General features: G+C 42.1%; 1 protein-coding gene across 6 annotated transcripts in view; it reads left to right on the top strand.

The window, feature by feature from the left end:
• TTC7B (tetratricopeptide repeat domain 7B) overlaps positions 1 to 18,645 on the top strand; it is a 253,767-nt gene that overhangs the window by 152,223 nt on the left and 82,899 nt on the right. For all 6 annotated transcript variants that reach the window (XM_053224825.1, XM_053224828.1, XM_053224827.1 and 3 more), the window contains 2 exons: positions 4,474 to 4,546; positions 7,299 to 7,459. In XM_053224825.1, the coding sequence (XP_053080800.1) occupies positions 4,474 to 4,546; positions 7,299 to 7,459 (234 nt within the window). The remainder of the gene's footprint in view (positions 1 to 4,473; positions 4,547 to 7,298; positions 7,460 to 18,645) is intronic.

Here is an 18,645-nt window from a genome sequence, read left to right as displayed (position 1 = left end):
TCTGCCCACAATTCTGTTTATACCGTTGTTTGACAATTTTTTTTGTTTAAAGAGAAAACAGTATAATTCAAAAAGGATGACGTTGGGGCTCCTGGCCGGCTCAGTCAGTGGAGCGTGCAACTCTTGATCTCGAGGTTGTGAGTTCGAGCTCCATGCTGGGTGTGGATCCTACTTTTCAAAAGAAGGGAATGGGGTTATAGATATAGCATGTGAGAATTAACTCTTAATTATGACCGGAGTCAGAATTCAGAAAGATTTGCTTTCTAGTGGATTCCAAAAGTCGATTTTTGAAGACCTCCTAGTTGCATGACTGCATCTTAATACTGAGACCCTCAGCTGTTTGCTGACTCATACACTCAGCCCAAGCAGCTGAACCAACTCATTTGCCTGGTACGAAAAGAATCATGAGGAAAAACAGTGTTGTCTTCCGAGCTTTCTGAAGACACACAAGTGGTCTGAGTGGCTACTTCTGTGCTCTTGTGTCCTCCAGAGGAAAGCAAGTCTGCAAACAGTTGAGAGCATGTTTCAGCAGCTTGACCCCCCAACGGCAGCAATCTGGGCTGCCCCACAAGGAAGAGGTGACATGGTGTCATTCACATTTGCCATATAAAGTGTTACAGGGGGTCCAATCTCGCTCTTTTTTTTCTCTCCCCCTCCTAGCTTCAGTTTAAGTTAAGGTGGCATGTTTTATGCACAGTTCGTCAGGAACTGGGCAGTTTCCCAGAATATGGGACTTTCAGTACTAAAACCAGGAATATCCTGGGCAAACCGGGACAAGTTGGTCATATCCTATGTGTGTAACTAAAGGGAGGTTCCTGAGTAATAACTTTCATCAGGTTTGTATTTTTTATTTCCTTAATAACACACAGATCCCATGTCCACTGTAATTAGGACTAATGGGACCTTAAGAGTTGGCTAAACAAGGCAATGGGGTGTTATGCTAGGGAGACAAGGCCTCAGAATTTCACTTCTGGCTTTACCTCTTTTGCTGGATGCTCTTGTACAAGATGCTTAATAGTAGATGCTTCATAAACTATAGTTGTTCTTGTTACCAGGTATGTGTCTTATGGACCAGGTTTAAATTGGTCAGCCTTCTCTATATTCTTGGTTCATCTCTAGAGGATGTTGGAACCAGAGTCTAGGAAAGCACTGGAGTGACCTCAAGGCATTCTGAGTTTCAGCCAGGTGGTCTGGGAGGCCCATCCATGCTCTCCAATAGCACCCTGGCATACCTCTCCCAGGACATGCTCCCACTGCACTGTAACGATCACTTTGGGTCTTCCCCTCTGCAGAGTTGTGGGAGCTTCTGAAAGAAAGACGCTTGTGTTGTTCTTTCATCTCCTTCCTCTCCAAGAGGCTAGGACATGTCCTGGCATTGCAATAGGTACTGCATAATATGGATGGATAGATGGACGGACCGACCGATGGATGGATGGATGGATGGATGGATGGATGGATGGATGGATGACTAGGGTGAATGGATGGATGAGTGGTGGATGGATGATTGGATGGATGTGTGAGTGAATGGATAGGTGGATATGGATAGATGGATGAGTGGATAGAGGGGTGGATGGTTGGATATGTAGATGGATGGATGGATTAGTGGATGGATGAATGACTAGGATGGATGGATGGATGAGTGGTCAGATGAGTAGATGGACTAATAGATGGATGGAAGGGCAGGTGGATGGATGGGCGACTAGTTGAGATGGATGGCAGATAAGTGGACAGATGGATGGATGGATGGATGGATGGATGGATGGATGGATGGGTGACTTGGGTAGGTGGATGATGGATGAGTAGATGGATGGACAGATGGGCAGCCTCAGTGAGCCAGCAATCTAAGAATTTTTTCTCATAGAAGAGAAACTGACTTAATGGATATGGAGGTGCTTTGACAAGGGAAGTGCTTTGTCAGCATCCATGGGGTGACATTTTTAGGTCTTTGGGTTTCTCTTAGCAGCCTTACCAGGTGCTGACTCTATGGGAATGGGCTTTATGAGGCTGCTTTAAGTCCATATGCTGAGTCCAGCAGGCTTACAGTTTTCAAGATCGCTACTAATGTCTTTCCTCTCACTTGCATTGCTTGGTCATTTCTGTTGAGCATGTTTTCTGTTGGCATAGTTTTGTCACAGGAAGCCTAGCTGCTGAAACTGTTCTACATGACCAAAGCAAGTTTTCTGGAGTCTACAGGAGCTCCACACTGTGCGCTTTTTCTTGTTTTCTTGGGCATTCTCCTTATCTCCTTTTTTCTTTCATAGGCTAAAGTGGTCAGTTTAATTCATTAGCAAAATTATTGAAATAAGATTTTTCAATGTGTATGTTTAAGTTGTGTCCTGTTAGAAACTTGGCAGTTGGGCAGTCAAGTTGGCAGTCTTCAGGTTTTGTCCTGATGCACCCCAGAAATGCCAAGATTTCTGTCGTTCCTGGTTTGTTTCTTTCATAGTGCTGTGGCTGGCAGTTAATCGTTATTTGAGGAGGCCAGAGTGGGCCTTTGGTCAGAACTATCCCCATCTACTCCCTGAACTCACCAAGCCATTGCCAGCTTTTCTTGGTTGGTGTTGGGCAGAAGCAACCATGACTTGATTTAACTTCATTTGTGACAAGTCTAAACTGGCCTGAGAAAATGGTAGCTCTGAGGAATTTGGGGTTTTTTTGAGGGTTGTAAAAACCTGGCTTCATCCATTGTGAAAGAAGATAAAATAAATAATGCTAAATAATTCAAAGTCTCTTCATAATTAAGTGTGTATTCGTTTTCCCTGAATAATTGGGAGAGACAGAAACCATGACATTCCAATCTCACTTTTTATGAACACCAAAGAAAAAAAATTCTTTGATGTAAAAATTCATGGAAAACCAATACTTGTAAAATCATAAAACCTGGCGCCCACCGAGTAGGCCTCTGGCAGAAATATGACATTTAAATTTTTTTTTAACGTTTTATTTATTTTTGAGACAGAGACAGAGCATGAACGGGGGAGGGCCAGAGAGAGAGGGAGACACAGAATCTGAAACAGGCTCCAGGCTCTGAGCTGTCAGCACAGAGCCCGACGCGGGGCTCGAACTCACGGACCGTGAGATCATGACCTGAGCCAAAGTCGGACGCTTAACCGACTGAGCCACCCAGGCGCCCCAGAAATATGATATTTAAAAGGACAACACGCACACCTCTTCAGTCTCAGCCCCTTAAATGCGGGCTGTGTCTTGAGGCAAGATGATGAATGAAGATTCGCAGGAATGGGAGTCTGGGTCCTTTGCTGTTGAGCGTACCTAAAGGACAGTCACCACCCCAGTTTCCCCAGTCCTGCACTGGAGCTACCACATTTGTCTAAACAATGCCCTACTTGTTGGACCCAGTAGTGTATTTTCTGGATCCCAAATACCTGGAAGACTGTTTAGCCTTTTTCTCCACAGCAGACAGATGGTTTCTGCAAAAGGCCTTATTACTACAGGAAGACATCCTTGACGTGTTTGCTGCCATTGAATACATAATGATTTGGCTTCCTTTTCTATCTCAGATTTGTTTTCTGCTGGTAGAAGATTCTCCTTTAATCCCAGAGTGTTGACAGAGGACCGTGAAGGGTTGTGTACTGTCTGCCCCACCCCCACCCCCAGTTGTAATTAGTCGGCCCCATAGTGCCTTTTGAAGAAACTGAAAGTTTGTTTTTCTCTTCCTACCAGACTTCTGAACACAGACTTCTGCCTCGTTGAGTCACATTTTGAGTTACTCTTGGTGAAATGCAATTGGCCTCCACATAAAAGCAAGAATGACTGTGTTTGCAATCAAGTAGGAGGCCAGTACGGCCTCTTCCCCTTCGCTGTCAAAGGCCAGTTAATAAAACCAAGCCTAGTGTCTGGCCACAGAGACTTACATGCATAGTTACGCAGACTACATCAGTAAGCTGGAGGGAGCTTAGTAGAAGCTTCAAAAGGCTGAATGAGAATCCTCCTCTTCCCATGGTTCATCAAAAACCAAAACCTCATTTTACAAGCAAAGCCAGGTCTTTGATTTTCATACGGTTTCCCTGAAATCCCGAAATTTGGAGGGAGTAGTGTTAAGGCCAAGCCAAAACTTAACCAAAGCAGCCGTCACCTTGCCAAGTGTACTCATAGCCTCACCGCGTCCTAGCATGACACGTGGGCTTCTCCTGCTCAGCCCAAGGGAGGCGTCTGCTGGGGGGTTGGGGGGGTCAGACCTCAGGGCCTTGTGGCTTCACCTCCTCAAAGCCAAGGGTCCTTGGCTGCCATTTCAGATGCTAGACGAAACACAGAGGCAGGCTCCGGCGCCATACGCACACACAGCCATAAGAGGGAAAACACGTCACACTTGCTAATGGACAAAAGAGGAGAGTTTAAAGGAAACGTTGCGTAAATATGTGGCCTGCGTGTAAAACTGCAAATGGGAATACTCATTGGATAGGAAGGGTTCAAATGGCCTCTCCCACATTCTAATGGCCATCAATACTTTTTCAGGGCCCACAGCCTGTCACCTACAGATCACCAAGCAGCTTTCTACCTGGCTCTGCAGCTTGCCATCTCCAGACAGGTCAGTTTCTCTCATGTTCTCCGAACTTGGTGTGCGCGCCTTCTTACAGTTCCTTCGGCGCCTCCCTCTGAGGCAGTAGCTGGTCTTCTTTCACTGACCCGAAGCCAGTCTCTTCTCAGAGGATGCTGACTCCTCATGGCACAGCCATTGGTGTTTTGGTCACTTTGGGCGTCTGCTGTGAAGACACAGATGTCCCGGGCTCCGCTTTGGGAGATTACGTCCACACATCTGGAGGGTTCAGAGGGCAACACGGGCTGCAGCACGTGGCCGACACCCTGAATGAACCCAGGAGTCACCAAAGAGCCTTTGTCCCTTGCTGGCAGACCCAGGGCCGAGCTGCGCGGTGGGGATTACCCGCTGGTCATCATAAGGTGCTGGCGATTGACAGGAAGTTGCCGGCAGGCATGGGCAAAAGGTAGCAGTTTCCTTTATAACGTGTGAAAGAGAGGGACAGTCACAGTGGCTCCCCCCTCGACATACGGGACTCCTCAGCACTCTCCTTGCTGGAGAGGCAAGCTTCGCTGGCCTTCCTCTTCCCAACAGCAGCTTCCAGAAGCCGTCTTGACCATTCTCATACCCTCCCGTCCCCTCCCAGCTGCTCTGAGAGTCTGGCCGCATGCCTGCCTGCCCACCAGGTGCAAGACACTGGTGGTAACCCCAGCACATTCCTGAGTGCTGACTGGAGGGTGAAGCAGAGGTCAGTTCCCCAGACATGCCATTCCCCGGATAGGCCGGGGCTGTGGGCATGCTTCTGACTCCCCGCGGGCCTGGGAATGGTGTTGAGGAGTGCCTTCCCGTGGTGACCCGGGGACCGAGGAAACCAGAATGCCTCCTCTGTGTGGGCCCTGTCGCCCGGCATGGTAGGGCTCACAGCTGGACGGATGGGGAGCTTGCTACTGCCTCAGCTGCACACTGGGGGTCGACCCCCCGGGCCCTCCTCCACCAGGAGCGTCTCTCACCTTCTCCCTGAAGCCTCCTTCCTGCAGGAGCCATCTCTTCTCCTCCCTCCTGCTCAGCTCTCCTGTTCAGGACCTGTCTTCCTCCCTAGACTTCAGGTTCCAAGAGGGCAGGAAGCTGTCACCTTCATCACTATACCCTGGTGCCTGGGACACTGCCCACCATATGTTAGGTACCCGGTAACACTCGTTGAATGAAGAAACCAGCTTTGAATTCCTTCCCAGTCAGCTCTCCCTTAAGGCCATCATGTTGAATCCTGTTATCAGTTTGTCCCTGATTGCTCTGGTCACCCCTGCAGATCCACACCAGAAGTACACCTGCCTTCGACCTTCCTAACAGGAAGCTGAGGGCTGTTCACGCAGTGGGTTGTCTCCCCGAAGAGAGGTTACATAGGTGGGGCCTTGTGGGTCCAGCCGCTATCTTTGAAGGCCCGCAGTGTGAAGACACCAGACCTCTGTGGGAGAGTGTCCCTGCTGGGCAGGGGCCCCAAGGCTGTGGCCCTCTTATCTTTAGAGCCAATGCCATTTGCGCAGGAGGAGAGGACAGGAGAGGAATCAGAAGGTTTAGAGCCACTCTTGACTCAGTCACTCACTAGCTAGATGGCAATGCTCAAGTCTTGTCACCTCCCTGGACTCGGCTCCCTCCCTGTAAACAAATGGCTGGGCTGGATGAGCCCTCTCCCAGGCTGTGACAGCCCTGATTCTATGGCTCGGTGGCAGAAAGTCTCTGTAGCCAGGCTTTATAACTTAAATCATCCTAAATGGAATTTCAGAGAGGAAAATGAATAGGTTTGGGAAGTCGTGGCTTCTTGCTACAGAGTGAGGTTACCGAGGGCTGGGAAGAAGCAGGCGAACAGAGAAGAGGTCTGGACTGGAGTTGAGGCAGGGGGACAGGAAGCAGTCCCTGGGTGGTTGTGTAAGAATGCTTCAGTCCTGAGCTGTATTTCGAAATCCAGTGTCAGGTTCTAATTCCCCCCAGTTACTGTTAAACCTGCACGGAATTTCGGGCGTTCAAATATCCATTATGTATGCATTTTATCAACCCTGGTGCTTGGACAATTTTGAAGAGTCTTGCACAGCTCTTGCATTTTAAAGGTTAAAGTTTTATCTCACCCTATTTGAATTTGGATACATCTGCTTTGTATGCGGCATTGCAATTTGTTCCTTGGATCGAGTTTTTTTAGGTTGTAGTTTGGAAAGGTGCGGGGTTTTTGTTTGTTGGTTTGTTTGCATATTTCCTTGATGCCTGATGGAGATGTCCAGGACAAAGGAACTTGAAAAGATTCACGGGTGTCTGATCCTTTGGAAAGCTCTGTTTAAGGTTTTGTAATTTCTTACGTACTTTAGTTCACTAATACTTCAAAAAATGAGAACAGTTCAGCTAAGGCAGCTTAATTACACTAAAAACCTCTGGCAACTTGTATGTGTCTCCATTGAGAGTGAAACAATCTTGGGCATAATCAAGAGTGGATCAGTTTTGTGGAAAAAGAGAAATTGTGTTTTGGAGAGAAACAAAAGATTTGGTATTGGCAGTTTTACAGAGAAGCGGAGCATCTAACATCACTCTGCAGGTCATACTGTCGCTTGAAGAAGACATCTGTCTGCATGTTTGTGGTTAATATCCTGGGGCTATCACAAAGGTTAAAATCTTGAATGTGGCACAGGGTGAAGCAACTTTTGATGTTTATAGAGAATCAGATATTGAAATGGTATCTTCTCGTGTGTGTGTGTGTGTGTGTGTGTGTGTGTGTGTGTGTGTGTGTTTTAAAATTCTTTTTGATTTTGTTTCAAACCAGATACCAGAGGCTCTGGGGTACGTCCGCCAAGCTCTTCAACTTCAAGGTGATGATGCCAACTCCCTGCACCTTCTTGCCCTCTTACTGTCTGCACAAAAGCATTACCACGATGCTCTGAATATCATTGACATGGCCCTGAGTGAATATCCAGAAAATTTTATGTAAGTGATCCTGGCCTTTTGTTTTCCCTTACTCAGAAGTTATTAACTTTACTTCTTTCCCCCTTCCGTCACTCTATCTAATTTAAGTCCTTCATGGATACCCTGAGGGTAAATAGTACAAAATTCCTTTATTCTTGTTTTTCCATGATATTTAGAAACAAACACAGCCTGTCAGGTCACCTTATTACATTAAAACACCTTATCCAGTCTTTCCCAATGTGTATGTAGCTTTGGTGCACATTAGATGATTTTAGATGGATGGTGGATGAACATTTTTATTTTTTAAGATGCACATTAGAAAAAATATACCTGTGTATCAAAGTGTGATTTCATAGAAATTCCTGCTCAGAGGGAGACCACAGATTTTTCAAATGAGTTGTTTCAAAGTCAATTTAAAGAAAACTATGAAGTAAATACTAATACAGATACACACGGATATGGCACCAGTTAAATCGAGCCGACTCCAGTGCCTGAAGCCTGGGAAACAGGCTTTATGGCTGGTTTGTCCTGGTCACCGGCGCCTTCTGCTAGTTCCAGGCGGTTATCATCTTTTAGGCACCTTGCAACAAGGTACTGACCTCTTTGTACCTTGGTTTTGTTCTCTAGGAAATAGAATTCCCTAAATAAATCAATTAGTGTCTGTACCTAACTGAAGAATTGACATTGTAAACTGCCATATGCATGTCGGTCTACTTGAATTCACAACATTCTTCCAAATCCCTGAATCCGGGCCTGTCGGTTAGGCTTTGGGGAGAAGGACACTGTTGTGTGGGTGCCTTGGTTTCCGTTTTATCCTCAGTGGAGTAGCCTGGTAACCAGTATACTGTGGCCAGAAACGCTGGCAGGTTCTAATTGTCTAAGTGGCAGGGTCAGTGATGGGGCGGGGGTGGCTTGGGGCGGGAGGGAGGGAGGGAAGGAATGCAGACGGGGGCTCAGGGCAGCTCCCTTCACTTTCAGAAATCAGTGCCGCCGTGGCGAATTTTAAGTGGCTCTGCTTTGGCTTTATTTCCGTGCCTCATCACTTCACTGTTTTTAATCAGTGCGTTTCAGCTCTCCTTGGAAAATTGGTTCACGCATTTCCATTACAAACATTTCTTTGTCTTCAAGTGAAAAGGGCACTTCTCTTCTCCCCATCGAGAAAATTCTCATTATAACCCAGGAAACCTCTGACTAGAGATTTCTTTTGTAGGTTCAGCTATTTGTGCAGAGTGAATTAAAGAGCTCTGCTGCAGTGTTTTACTTCTTGCAGGCCTCAAACGTGCTCTTTTGCACACCGAGTGTATTTCTGGATTGCATCCAAAGCCGGTTAGCCCAAGGAATCTTAAAATGGTGAAAGCACTTTAAAAAGGACTCGGTCCTTTACCCATCAGTAAAGTGCAACCTGATGCCGTTGAATTCGGTTTCTCTCATCAATATGTATAAAGCGGCATTCCTTGCCTCCCACCCCAACACCTTCCTTAGACGTTAGACTCCCGCGTGTGTCTCCTGTGTAGACAGCCTCGGGTGTCATCCGAGAGGAGGCTTATTAAACTAATAGCCACGCCACACAGTGAGCAGTAAACAGTGGTGGCTAATATGGTAATGCTTCCAAGTGACAGCAGCTGACAGCCTTTTCAAGTAGAATAAGTAAGGAACAGCAGTAGAGATATTTGAAGAATGCAGGCCTGTTATTTTAATGTTAAGCTGTAAGCTCAAAAAAGCAAAGCATATGGCAGCAGGTCTGAGAGCAGCCAATGACTTGTTTGCTTTTTAAATATTTGTATTTCTTCCTATGTGATTGGAAACTTCTTCCCAAGAATACTTTGTGAAAAGTTGGGGCCAGATGTAATTGGTGGATCCCATGGTTTCTTTCCAACGTGGGTAAAACATTTCATCACCAACCTAAACAAGACCATGTGGGCACCTGTCCCGAATGCCGACACGTATTATCCGTTTGTGACAAGCTCGTCTCCCGCAGAACCGTAGGCTCTCGGAAGCCTGGGAATGCCTCATGTTTCTCGTGTCCCAATGGCCATACACAGACTGAGGACATGCTTGATGTTTCCTCCTAGATAATTTGCCAGATGGAGGAGAAAGCCCCTCCCACAGTTGGGCTTAGGCCTGTTTAACTGTTGGGCAGTTAAACTGTTGAACAGAGCATTGATTTAGCTAGCCTCTTAGCCTGATGCAGAGAATAATAGACTTTTGGTCCCTGTTAAGCTCATTCAAGGTACTTAAGTGCCATCTTTTATCATTTCATGGTGACAGTAAGGATAAGTAGTACTTGAGAGACCAGCTGCCCCTCTGAGGACGTTCAGCTGTCTTAGCTAGTGCATTTAAGGCATTTGTACATGGTAATCACTCAGTAATTGGTAGGAATCCATGTTATTGGTATTACAAGTCCTTCTACAGTGTTCTCAAATATGATATTTGAGAATCCTTTAAAATGATTGTTATTAAATATTGAGTAAAAGCTAAAGGTTATTTATTAAATGTATTTAAAATAATAATACAGTTAACATGTGTGCTCACTTCTTAGTTTAAGAAAAGGAAAATTAATATTGCCTATGAATTTCCTATGTATCCCTGCCTGTCCTATCCCCTTACCTCTCTAACATCTCTGGACGTTAACTGCATCCTGAGTTCTATGTTGAGCATTCCCTTGTGTTTCTATACCATATCTGTTTGCACTCCCAAAGAATGAAAATTTCTGGTTTTGCATATCTAAACATTTTTAATGGAATTGTACTGAGTATATCCTTATACTGCTTGCTTTCATCGTGTGGCATTGTATTCTTGGGGTTGATCCTTACCGCCTACAGCAGCAATTTATTCTTTATACCGGTAAATAGTATTTTATTATACAAATATACCAAGATGTATTTTTCTAGTTGATCACAAATGGATATACAGGTTGTTTTCCATTTTCAGCTGTTACAAACAAAGCTGCTGTAGATATTCTTTTTTTTTTAATGTTTATTTATATATTTTTGAGAGAGACAGAGCGCAAGTTGGGGTGAGGGTGGGCAGACAGAGAGAGGGAGACACAGGATCCGAAGCGGGCTCCAGTCTCTGAGCTATTGCAGGGCTCAAACCCACAAACTGCGAGATCATGACCTGAGCCAAAGTCAGATGCTTAACCAACTGAGCCACCCAGGTGTCCCAATATATCCTTGTACAGGTCATCTGGTGCACATGTGCAAACACTCCAGGCATTATGTAGCAGTGAGATTGTTGGGTCATACGGTATCTGCATCTTCCATTTTACCAAATGATTCCAAACTATTTTCCAAAGGGGTTGTGCCAGTTTCCCACCAGCAGTGCCCAAGAGCCCATGTGGCTGCCTACACCAATACCCGGTGTTTCAGACTTATTTTTGGCAATGGTGTTACATTGTGAATTTAAGTTGCATGAGGTTGAATACCTTTGTATTTGTTTATTGGTCATTTAGCTTTTCTGTTTTGTGAAGTACAGGGAGAAATCTTTCTTCTTTCCTAATTGGGTTGACTTTTTCATACCAATTGGTGACATTTCTTTATATATTATGGTTACGAGTCCTTTTGTTGGTGACATGTGTTGCAAAAATCTTCTACCAGTCTGTGCCTTGTCTTCTGATGAACAGAAGTTCTTATGTTTAAAGCGATTGAATTTATCAATTATTTCCTTTATGGATTTTACTTTCTGTGTCTAGTTTAGGAAACCTTACTTTCCCTTCTCTAGGGTCATGAAGATAAGTCTCCTAAGTTATATTCTAAGAGCTCTCTTGTGTTACCTTTCACACTTAAATCTAAGGGTCCATCTGGAAATGATTGTTTTATATATGTATGGTGTGAAGGATGTAGTGTAATTTTTCCCTCTATGGAAAAGTTGCTTGTCTTAGCATCATGTATTGAAAAGATTCCTTTCCCTGTTGTTCCACAGTATCATTTTTGCCTTAAATCAAATGCCCGTATTGGTGGGGGGGGTTGCTATTTCTGAGCTTTCTGTTTGGTTCTTTCAGTCAATGTACCCATCTGTGTGTGATTGCCACTTTCTGAATTCTTACAACTTTATTATATGGGGGGTAAGTTTGTCCCCATATCTTGCTCTTCAAGAGTGTTGTGGCTATTCTCAGGCCTTTGAACTTGCATGTAATTTTTTTTTTCCTTAGAGAGAGACAGTGAGTGGGGGAGAAGGGCAGAGCGGGAGAGAGAGAGAGAGAGAGAGAGAGAGAGAGAGAGAGAGAGAGAGAGAGAGAATCTTAAGCAGGCTCTATGCCCAACACGGAGCCTGACACAGGGCTCAATCCCACAATGCTGGGATCATGACCTGAGCCAAAATCAAGAGTCGGGCACTCAACCAACTCAGCCACTCAGGTGCCCCTTGCATATAAATTTTTGAATCAAGTTTGTCAAGTTCCAAAAACAAAAACAAAAACAAATCTATTGGAATTGCATTTAGTCTAATAGCTCAGTTTGAGGAGAATTATATATTTATGACAGTTGGTTTTCTAATCCATGGCCATTATATCTAATTATTTAGGTATTTAAAAATACTTTTTAATGAAGTTTTATGATTTTTCTTATAAATATTTTGCCCATTTTTAGCTAGCTTTATTCCTAACTACCTGAAAAAAATTTCATTTGTATACACTATATATGTAGTATTTTTTTCTTTATCAAATTTGCTTTCTATTTGTTGTTAGTGTGTAGAAAGGTGGCTGATTTTTGTATATTCTTCTTGACCCAGCTACTCAGCTAAACTCTTGTTACTTCTAACAATCTATGTATAGATTACTTTGGGATTTCTGTATAGACAATGACTTTTATCTGAAATAATTAAAATTCAGTTTCTTTATCTCCAATCCCTCAACTTTTTAAAACTGGCCTTACTGGGCCTTCTGTATAGTTGAATAAAATTCTTTCAGTGTTTTGCCATTACAAATTATGCTTTTTACAAGTTTGTTTGTAGATATTATTTAAGAAGATAAGGAACTTTTCTTCTTACTGGTTTGCTAAGTGTTGATCTTTTTAAATTATGAATTGATATTGAATTTTATCAAACACTTTTTCTATATTTATTGAGATGGTTGTATGATTTTACTCCCTTGAATCTGAATGTTATATTAATTGATATTTTTTAATGTTAAATTAACTCTGCATTCTTGGAATAAGCCCAACTTGATCATGACATATTAGCTTATTTTAATGGATTCAGTTGACTAATTTTTATTTTTATTTATTTTTTAAATGTAAATAAAATTGTAATTATCACTTCCAAATGGTAGTAATGCAAAAGATGTTAGTTATGAAATTATATGAGATGAATTGCTATAGGTGATGAGAGAGTTGGTTGCTAATTTTTAAAGGAACATTTATATTTATGTTCAGGTGTGAAATACCTTGTAATTTTCCCTTCTCTTTGTATACTTGTCAAGTTATGGCGTCAAGATTAGGCCAGCCTCCTAAAAGGAATTGGAATCATTTTTGGGGTGTTTTCGAATCATTTGTGTGAGATTGGAATTACCTGTTTCGAGAATAATGAGTTTCAGTAGAATTTGCCTGTAAAACCATCTGGGGCTGTTTTTTTTTTTCTATGGAAAGACTTCTGATGCTTTTAAAAAATAATGGGGGGTGGGGGGAGGGGAAAGTGGGTGATGGGCATCGAGGAGGGCACCTGTTGGGATGAGCACTGGGTGTTGTATGGAAACCAATTTGACAATAAATTTCATAAATACTACTACTACTAATAATAATAATTAGGGGATTTTCACGTTTTCCACTTATTTTATTAAGCTACATATAACATAGAGGCTGAAACATACAACATATATTTTAAGGGTTTGTTCATCTCATCTAAATATTAAATTTCCTTGGCATAAAGTTGTTCATGTTTTTTTATGATCTGTTTGTTGTCACGTAGCACCTATGGTTACGTCTTTTCCATTCCTAATACTGCTTAATGTGCTTTCTTTTTAATTTTCTTGAACAGCCTTGCCAGAAATTTGTCTGTTACACTGATCTTTTCGAAGAACCAGCTTTTTTATGGTCTCAACTGTATTTTTACTTTGTCTTTCATGAATTTCTGTTCTTCTATTATTTTCTTTCTTCTATTTTCTTTGAGTTTGTTTTGTTTTGCTTGGTTTTCCTTCTTAATCTTTTAAGTTAGGTGTTTAGTTCATTTTTAATTTTTGTCTTTCTTGTTTTCTGACATAAACATTTAAGACTAAAAATTTCCCACCAAGTGCTGCTTTAGTTGGGAGACCACAATTTCAGTACGTGAAATTTTTATCATTATTTTATTCTAAATAACTTTAAATCTCCATTATTCTTATTTGACCCATCAGTTATTTTAGAACTGTATTTTATAATTGTCAAGTATATGGGTCTTTCCACTTATCTTCTGTTAATGGGCTTTTAATAACTTCATTGAATTGTGTTCAGAAACTGCAATCTATATGAACTTGAAATGTGTTGACTTTTTTGATGGCCCAGCATGTGGTCTCTCCTTATAAATATTCCATCTGTGTTTGAAAAGAACGCTTTCTGTATTTGGAGGTACATTTTTATATATTTGTATATATTTCATATATATTTATTAGATTAAGCTATTAATTGCACTATTCAGATCTTCTTCATTCTTACTGATGTTTTTTGTTTACTTAACTGATCAATTGTTGAGCAGAGGTGTGTTGAAATGTGCCACTGGGATGGTGGATTGTCCTATTTCCCCACATAGTTCTAGCAATGTTTGCTTTATATAGTTTAAAGCTGTGCTATAAGGTGCATATAAATTTAGAATTGCTTGTCTTCCTGGTAAATTCAACCCTTTATCATTATGTAATAAGTTACATAATTCACTTTGCTTCAAAATCTAGTTTGTCATGCTATACACACACATCCACAACATTTATCTAATGTGTGCACACATACAATACATGTGCACACTGCATGCACGCTTGGAGTATCTTTCTTCATTCTGTTATCTTGAACTTATTATATGCTTATGTTTTAGATTCACTCTTGTGCTCAATATAGACAGCTAATTTTTTTTTTTTTTTAACTCAGGCCGACAGTCTTATCTGGAACATTTAGTTCATTTCCATTTACTGTAAATACTATTATATTTGCGTTAGTGTCTCCTACCTCATTTGTGCTTTCTCTTTGTCCTGCCCTTTTTTTCATAGGTTATCCTCTCTTTTCCTACCTTCTTTTAGGTTAATTGTGTTTTTGTTACGTATTTTTTACTTGCCAATTTGGAAAAGAAACATTCTGTTTTGGTTTTTGTTTAGTGATTATCCTAGAAATTTTAGTGAGGGTCTGTTGCTGGCACACTTTCTCAGTTTGTTTCTGAAAATATATTTGGCTTTACTCTCGAAAGAGATTTTCCAACTGGATATATAATTCTAGGCTCACATTTCCTCACAGCACAAATGATCTTGCTTTCCTCTTTGAGTTGTTGAGAAGTCAACTATTTGTTTAATTTTAGATCATTTTAATGTCATCTGTCTTTTCTCTCTGGCTATTCTTAATTGCTATTGTTGCTGACACTGTACATTTTCACTGTAATACAGATAAGAGTGGCTTCTGCTCGGATTCACTGGGCTTACTTAGATGGTGGATTGGTATTGTTTATCATTTCTAGAAAATTCTCTGCCATTATTTCTTTTCAGCCAAATACTTCTTCTCTTATAGATAGCTTATGATTGGGTCTTGCTTTTTTATTTAGTCTGATCATTCCTGCCCTTTGTCTTAAGTGTTTAGTGCATTCACATTTAATATAAGTAATGGTATGGTTGGATTTATGTGTACGATTTCTATAGATGTATTCTCTTATTTTGTTCCTCTTGTGGTGACTTCTTTTTCTCTTAAAAAATTATTTTTTAAAACCTTTTATTAAATACCTAATCAAAAGAATGACAAATTATTTGCTGATTATATATTAAATGTCTATTTATTTATTTATTTATTTATTTATTTTAAGAGAAAGAGAAAGTACACACAAGCAGGGGAAGGGCAGAGGGAGAGGGAGAGAGAGAATCCCAAGCAGGATCCTCCCTGTCAGCACAGAGCCCGACACGGGGCTCAGTCTTACAAACTGCAAGATCGTGACCTGAGCCAAAATCAAAAGTTGGACGCTTACCCGACTGAGCCACCCCAGTGCCCCAAAATGTCTTTAACACATTGTAAGTTTTTCCCAAAATAAAATCTAACAAAGAACACATTTTTCTATTGAAGAGTGTAAATTCGGGTAGATTCCTTACCTAATGTACTTGTTAGAGAGGAGCCTTGATGTTTCTCCTTTTGAAATACAGCTTTGCAAACATTTCCTGATTGATGAATACACTTTACTTGGTAGATTTCTTCATTGGCCCAAGAAGGTAGATGTAGGTGCCGGGTGATGTTTGGAACAGGTGTCTCTCTGGGGGACGGTGCGGCAATCTGTCAGTGAGCGTCTTGGTCAGCCCCTCACGGACTTTGTGTTTCTGCCATGGGGATGCATTTTTAGATAAAATAATGGGATGGAAGCTGACAATTTGTTCCTTTTTGTCTTTGAAAAATATATCAGATAGTATCCTACTTACAGTGGCATCTGAGAATTTTAGTGTAACTAAAATGTTTTCTTCTAATTCAGCCAGCCTTACAGTAGCTGCTAAGGGCAGCCGCTGCCCGGTTTAGCTTCTTGCCCTGAGACAAATGGTGGCTGTGCAGCCCGACTGATTACAAATTGTTAATTGATTTGAATTTTAATCTTTCTTATTTAAACCACAAATGCGGTTTGTGACGCAAAGCATAAGAAAGCAATTTTTAGAACCTCTCAAGGATACAAATCCAAGTGGCATCATTAAGGTGTGTGGCCAACTCTCTTAAGTATATTTCCTTTAAATTTTATTTTATCTATTTATTTTTTAGACAGAGAGCATGCGAGTGGGAGGGAGGGGCAGAGGGAGGGAAGGAGTGAGAATCCCAAGCAGGTTCCACGCTCAGTGCAGACCCCAGACGTGGGGCTTGATCCCACAACCCTGGCATCATGACCTGAGCTGAAATCAGGAATCAGACACTCAACCAATTGAGCCCCCCAGATGCCTCCAGTATGTTTTCTGACCCGTAACTTTGATACATGAGAGGGTACTGACACAAGTCCTCAGTCACCTGACCAGAAGACCACCAGCTCTTCTAACCACTCTCCTGTGGGTGATCTTATACTCTCACACATGCGAGAAATCACATTTCTTTTGACACCAATGGGAACTAACTGCATGGAAAGCAGTGGGCATACATAACATCTACTCATTCACTTAGCAGTGATAATTATTAGCATTTATGATAATAGTTGTTATAGGCAACTCTTATCAGCACATTGTAAATTCATTCTAAACTCATTTGATCACGGTGGGCAGTGTTATCACCCCCATTTTACAGCTAAAGAAATCGAGGCACAGAAAGGTATACTAGTTTGTCCAAAATTACCCACCTCGTCAGTCACAGTCATGATCTGAACACAGGTGGTCTGGCCTCAACATCTGTGCTCTTAATCACTGCCTTTGAAGCACTGAGTTCCTACCACCTTCCAGGTACCATGCTAGGCATTGGGAAGGCTGCCATGAATAAGAGAAAGACATTTTATGCTCAGAGCTAGCAGTCCAGAAGGACCGCATTTTTGTGCTGTCTCCCCTGTCAATCTTATCAATAAACTGGAAAACATGGTTAGGATCATTCTGTACTTGAGTGGAGCATATATCTTGTTTAAAAAAAATCATTACTTGGCAAGTAAGGCTGTCTCTTCCTCACTGTGTCTCACTTACACTCAATGTAAGTTCAAAGATGATACTGAGTAATATTTTGATGTAGTGATTACTGAGAGGCCAGGTGCTGTGGGCTATTCTTATGCCTGAGCCGAGTGATGGAGTAATGAACATGCCCATTAAATTTGCACTTGATAGAAAGTTGGGCCACAAGAAAGAGATTATTCTTCTCGTTAGCTCAGAGAAATAATCCATGGAAACCTGAAGGATGTCTGGGAGGGATGAGTGCAAGGTAACCCACCCAGGGATGCCCACGCGTGAATACAAGCTGGAGAGGAGGATCTTTGGGCAAAAGAAAATGGGTGTCACCCTCAAAGACACCGTGGATCAAAGCGGAGCAGATTCATCGGTGCAGTAGGTTACTTAAAAACAACTTCCGACCACCAAAAAACAACCCAAACAAAAAAAATCGGCCAAGGAACTTGAATACACATTTGTCCAAAGTAGATATTCAACTGGCCGACAAGCACATGAAAATATTCGTAACATCGCTAATTATCAGGGAAATGTAAATCAAAACCACAATGAGATACTACTTCATACCCATTAGGAGAGCTGTTAGTAACGTGTGCGCGCGCACGCGCGCACACACACACACACACACACACACACACACACACACACACACACACACCAGTAAGTCATGAGTGTTAGCGAGGATGTGGAGGAACTGGGACCTTTGTGCTCTGCTGGTGGGAATGTAAAATGGTGCAGCCACTGTGGAAAATAGTATGGCAGTGCGTCAAAAAGTTAAAAATAGAAATACCATATGATCCAGCAATTCCACATCTGGGTAAGTACTCAAAAGAATTGAAAGCAGGAACTCAAATAGATAACTGCACACTCGTGTTCACAGCAGCACTCTTCACAATAGCTTAAGATGTGGAAGCAACCCAAGTGCCCACGGATGAATGAACGGATAACCAACGTGTGATATATACATAGGATGGAATATTATTTGGCCTTAAACAGGAAGGAAGATCTGACATAAGCTACCGTATGGATGAAACTTTAGGGCATTCTGCTCAGTGAAATAAGCCAGACACAAGAAGACAAATACTGTGTGGCTACTGTTCTGTGAGGTTCCTGGAGCAGCCAAAAATCACAGAGGCAGAAAGCAGACTAGGGGTTGCCAAGGGGCTGGGGCAAGGGGAGCATGAGGAGTTACCATTTACTGGGTACAGAGCTTCAGTTTTGTAAGAGGAAAAACGTTCTGGAGATGGATGGTGGTGATGGTTGCACAACACTGTGAATATACTTAATGCCACTGAACTGTACACTTTGAAATGGTAGATTTTACGTTATGTATATTTTACCACAATTAAAAAAAAATCAGCTTTCCAGCCTCTCTCCCTGTAGACGTATGTGGTAGTAGGAGGGTTGCCAGCATTCTTGAGAGGCTGAGATTAGATGGCTGGGGGCC

The sequence above is a fragment of the Acinonyx jubatus genome, chromosome B3, assembly GCF_027475565.1.
Source record: "Acinonyx jubatus isolate Ajub_Pintada_27869175 chromosome B3, VMU_Ajub_asm_v1.0, whole genome shotgun sequence".
NCBI classification, from domain to species: domain Eukaryota; kingdom Metazoa; phylum Chordata; class Mammalia; order Carnivora; family Felidae; genus Acinonyx; species Acinonyx jubatus.
The sequence above is the reverse complement of the archived record's forward strand: the minus strand, read 5'-3'. Positions and strand labels throughout refer to the sequence as shown.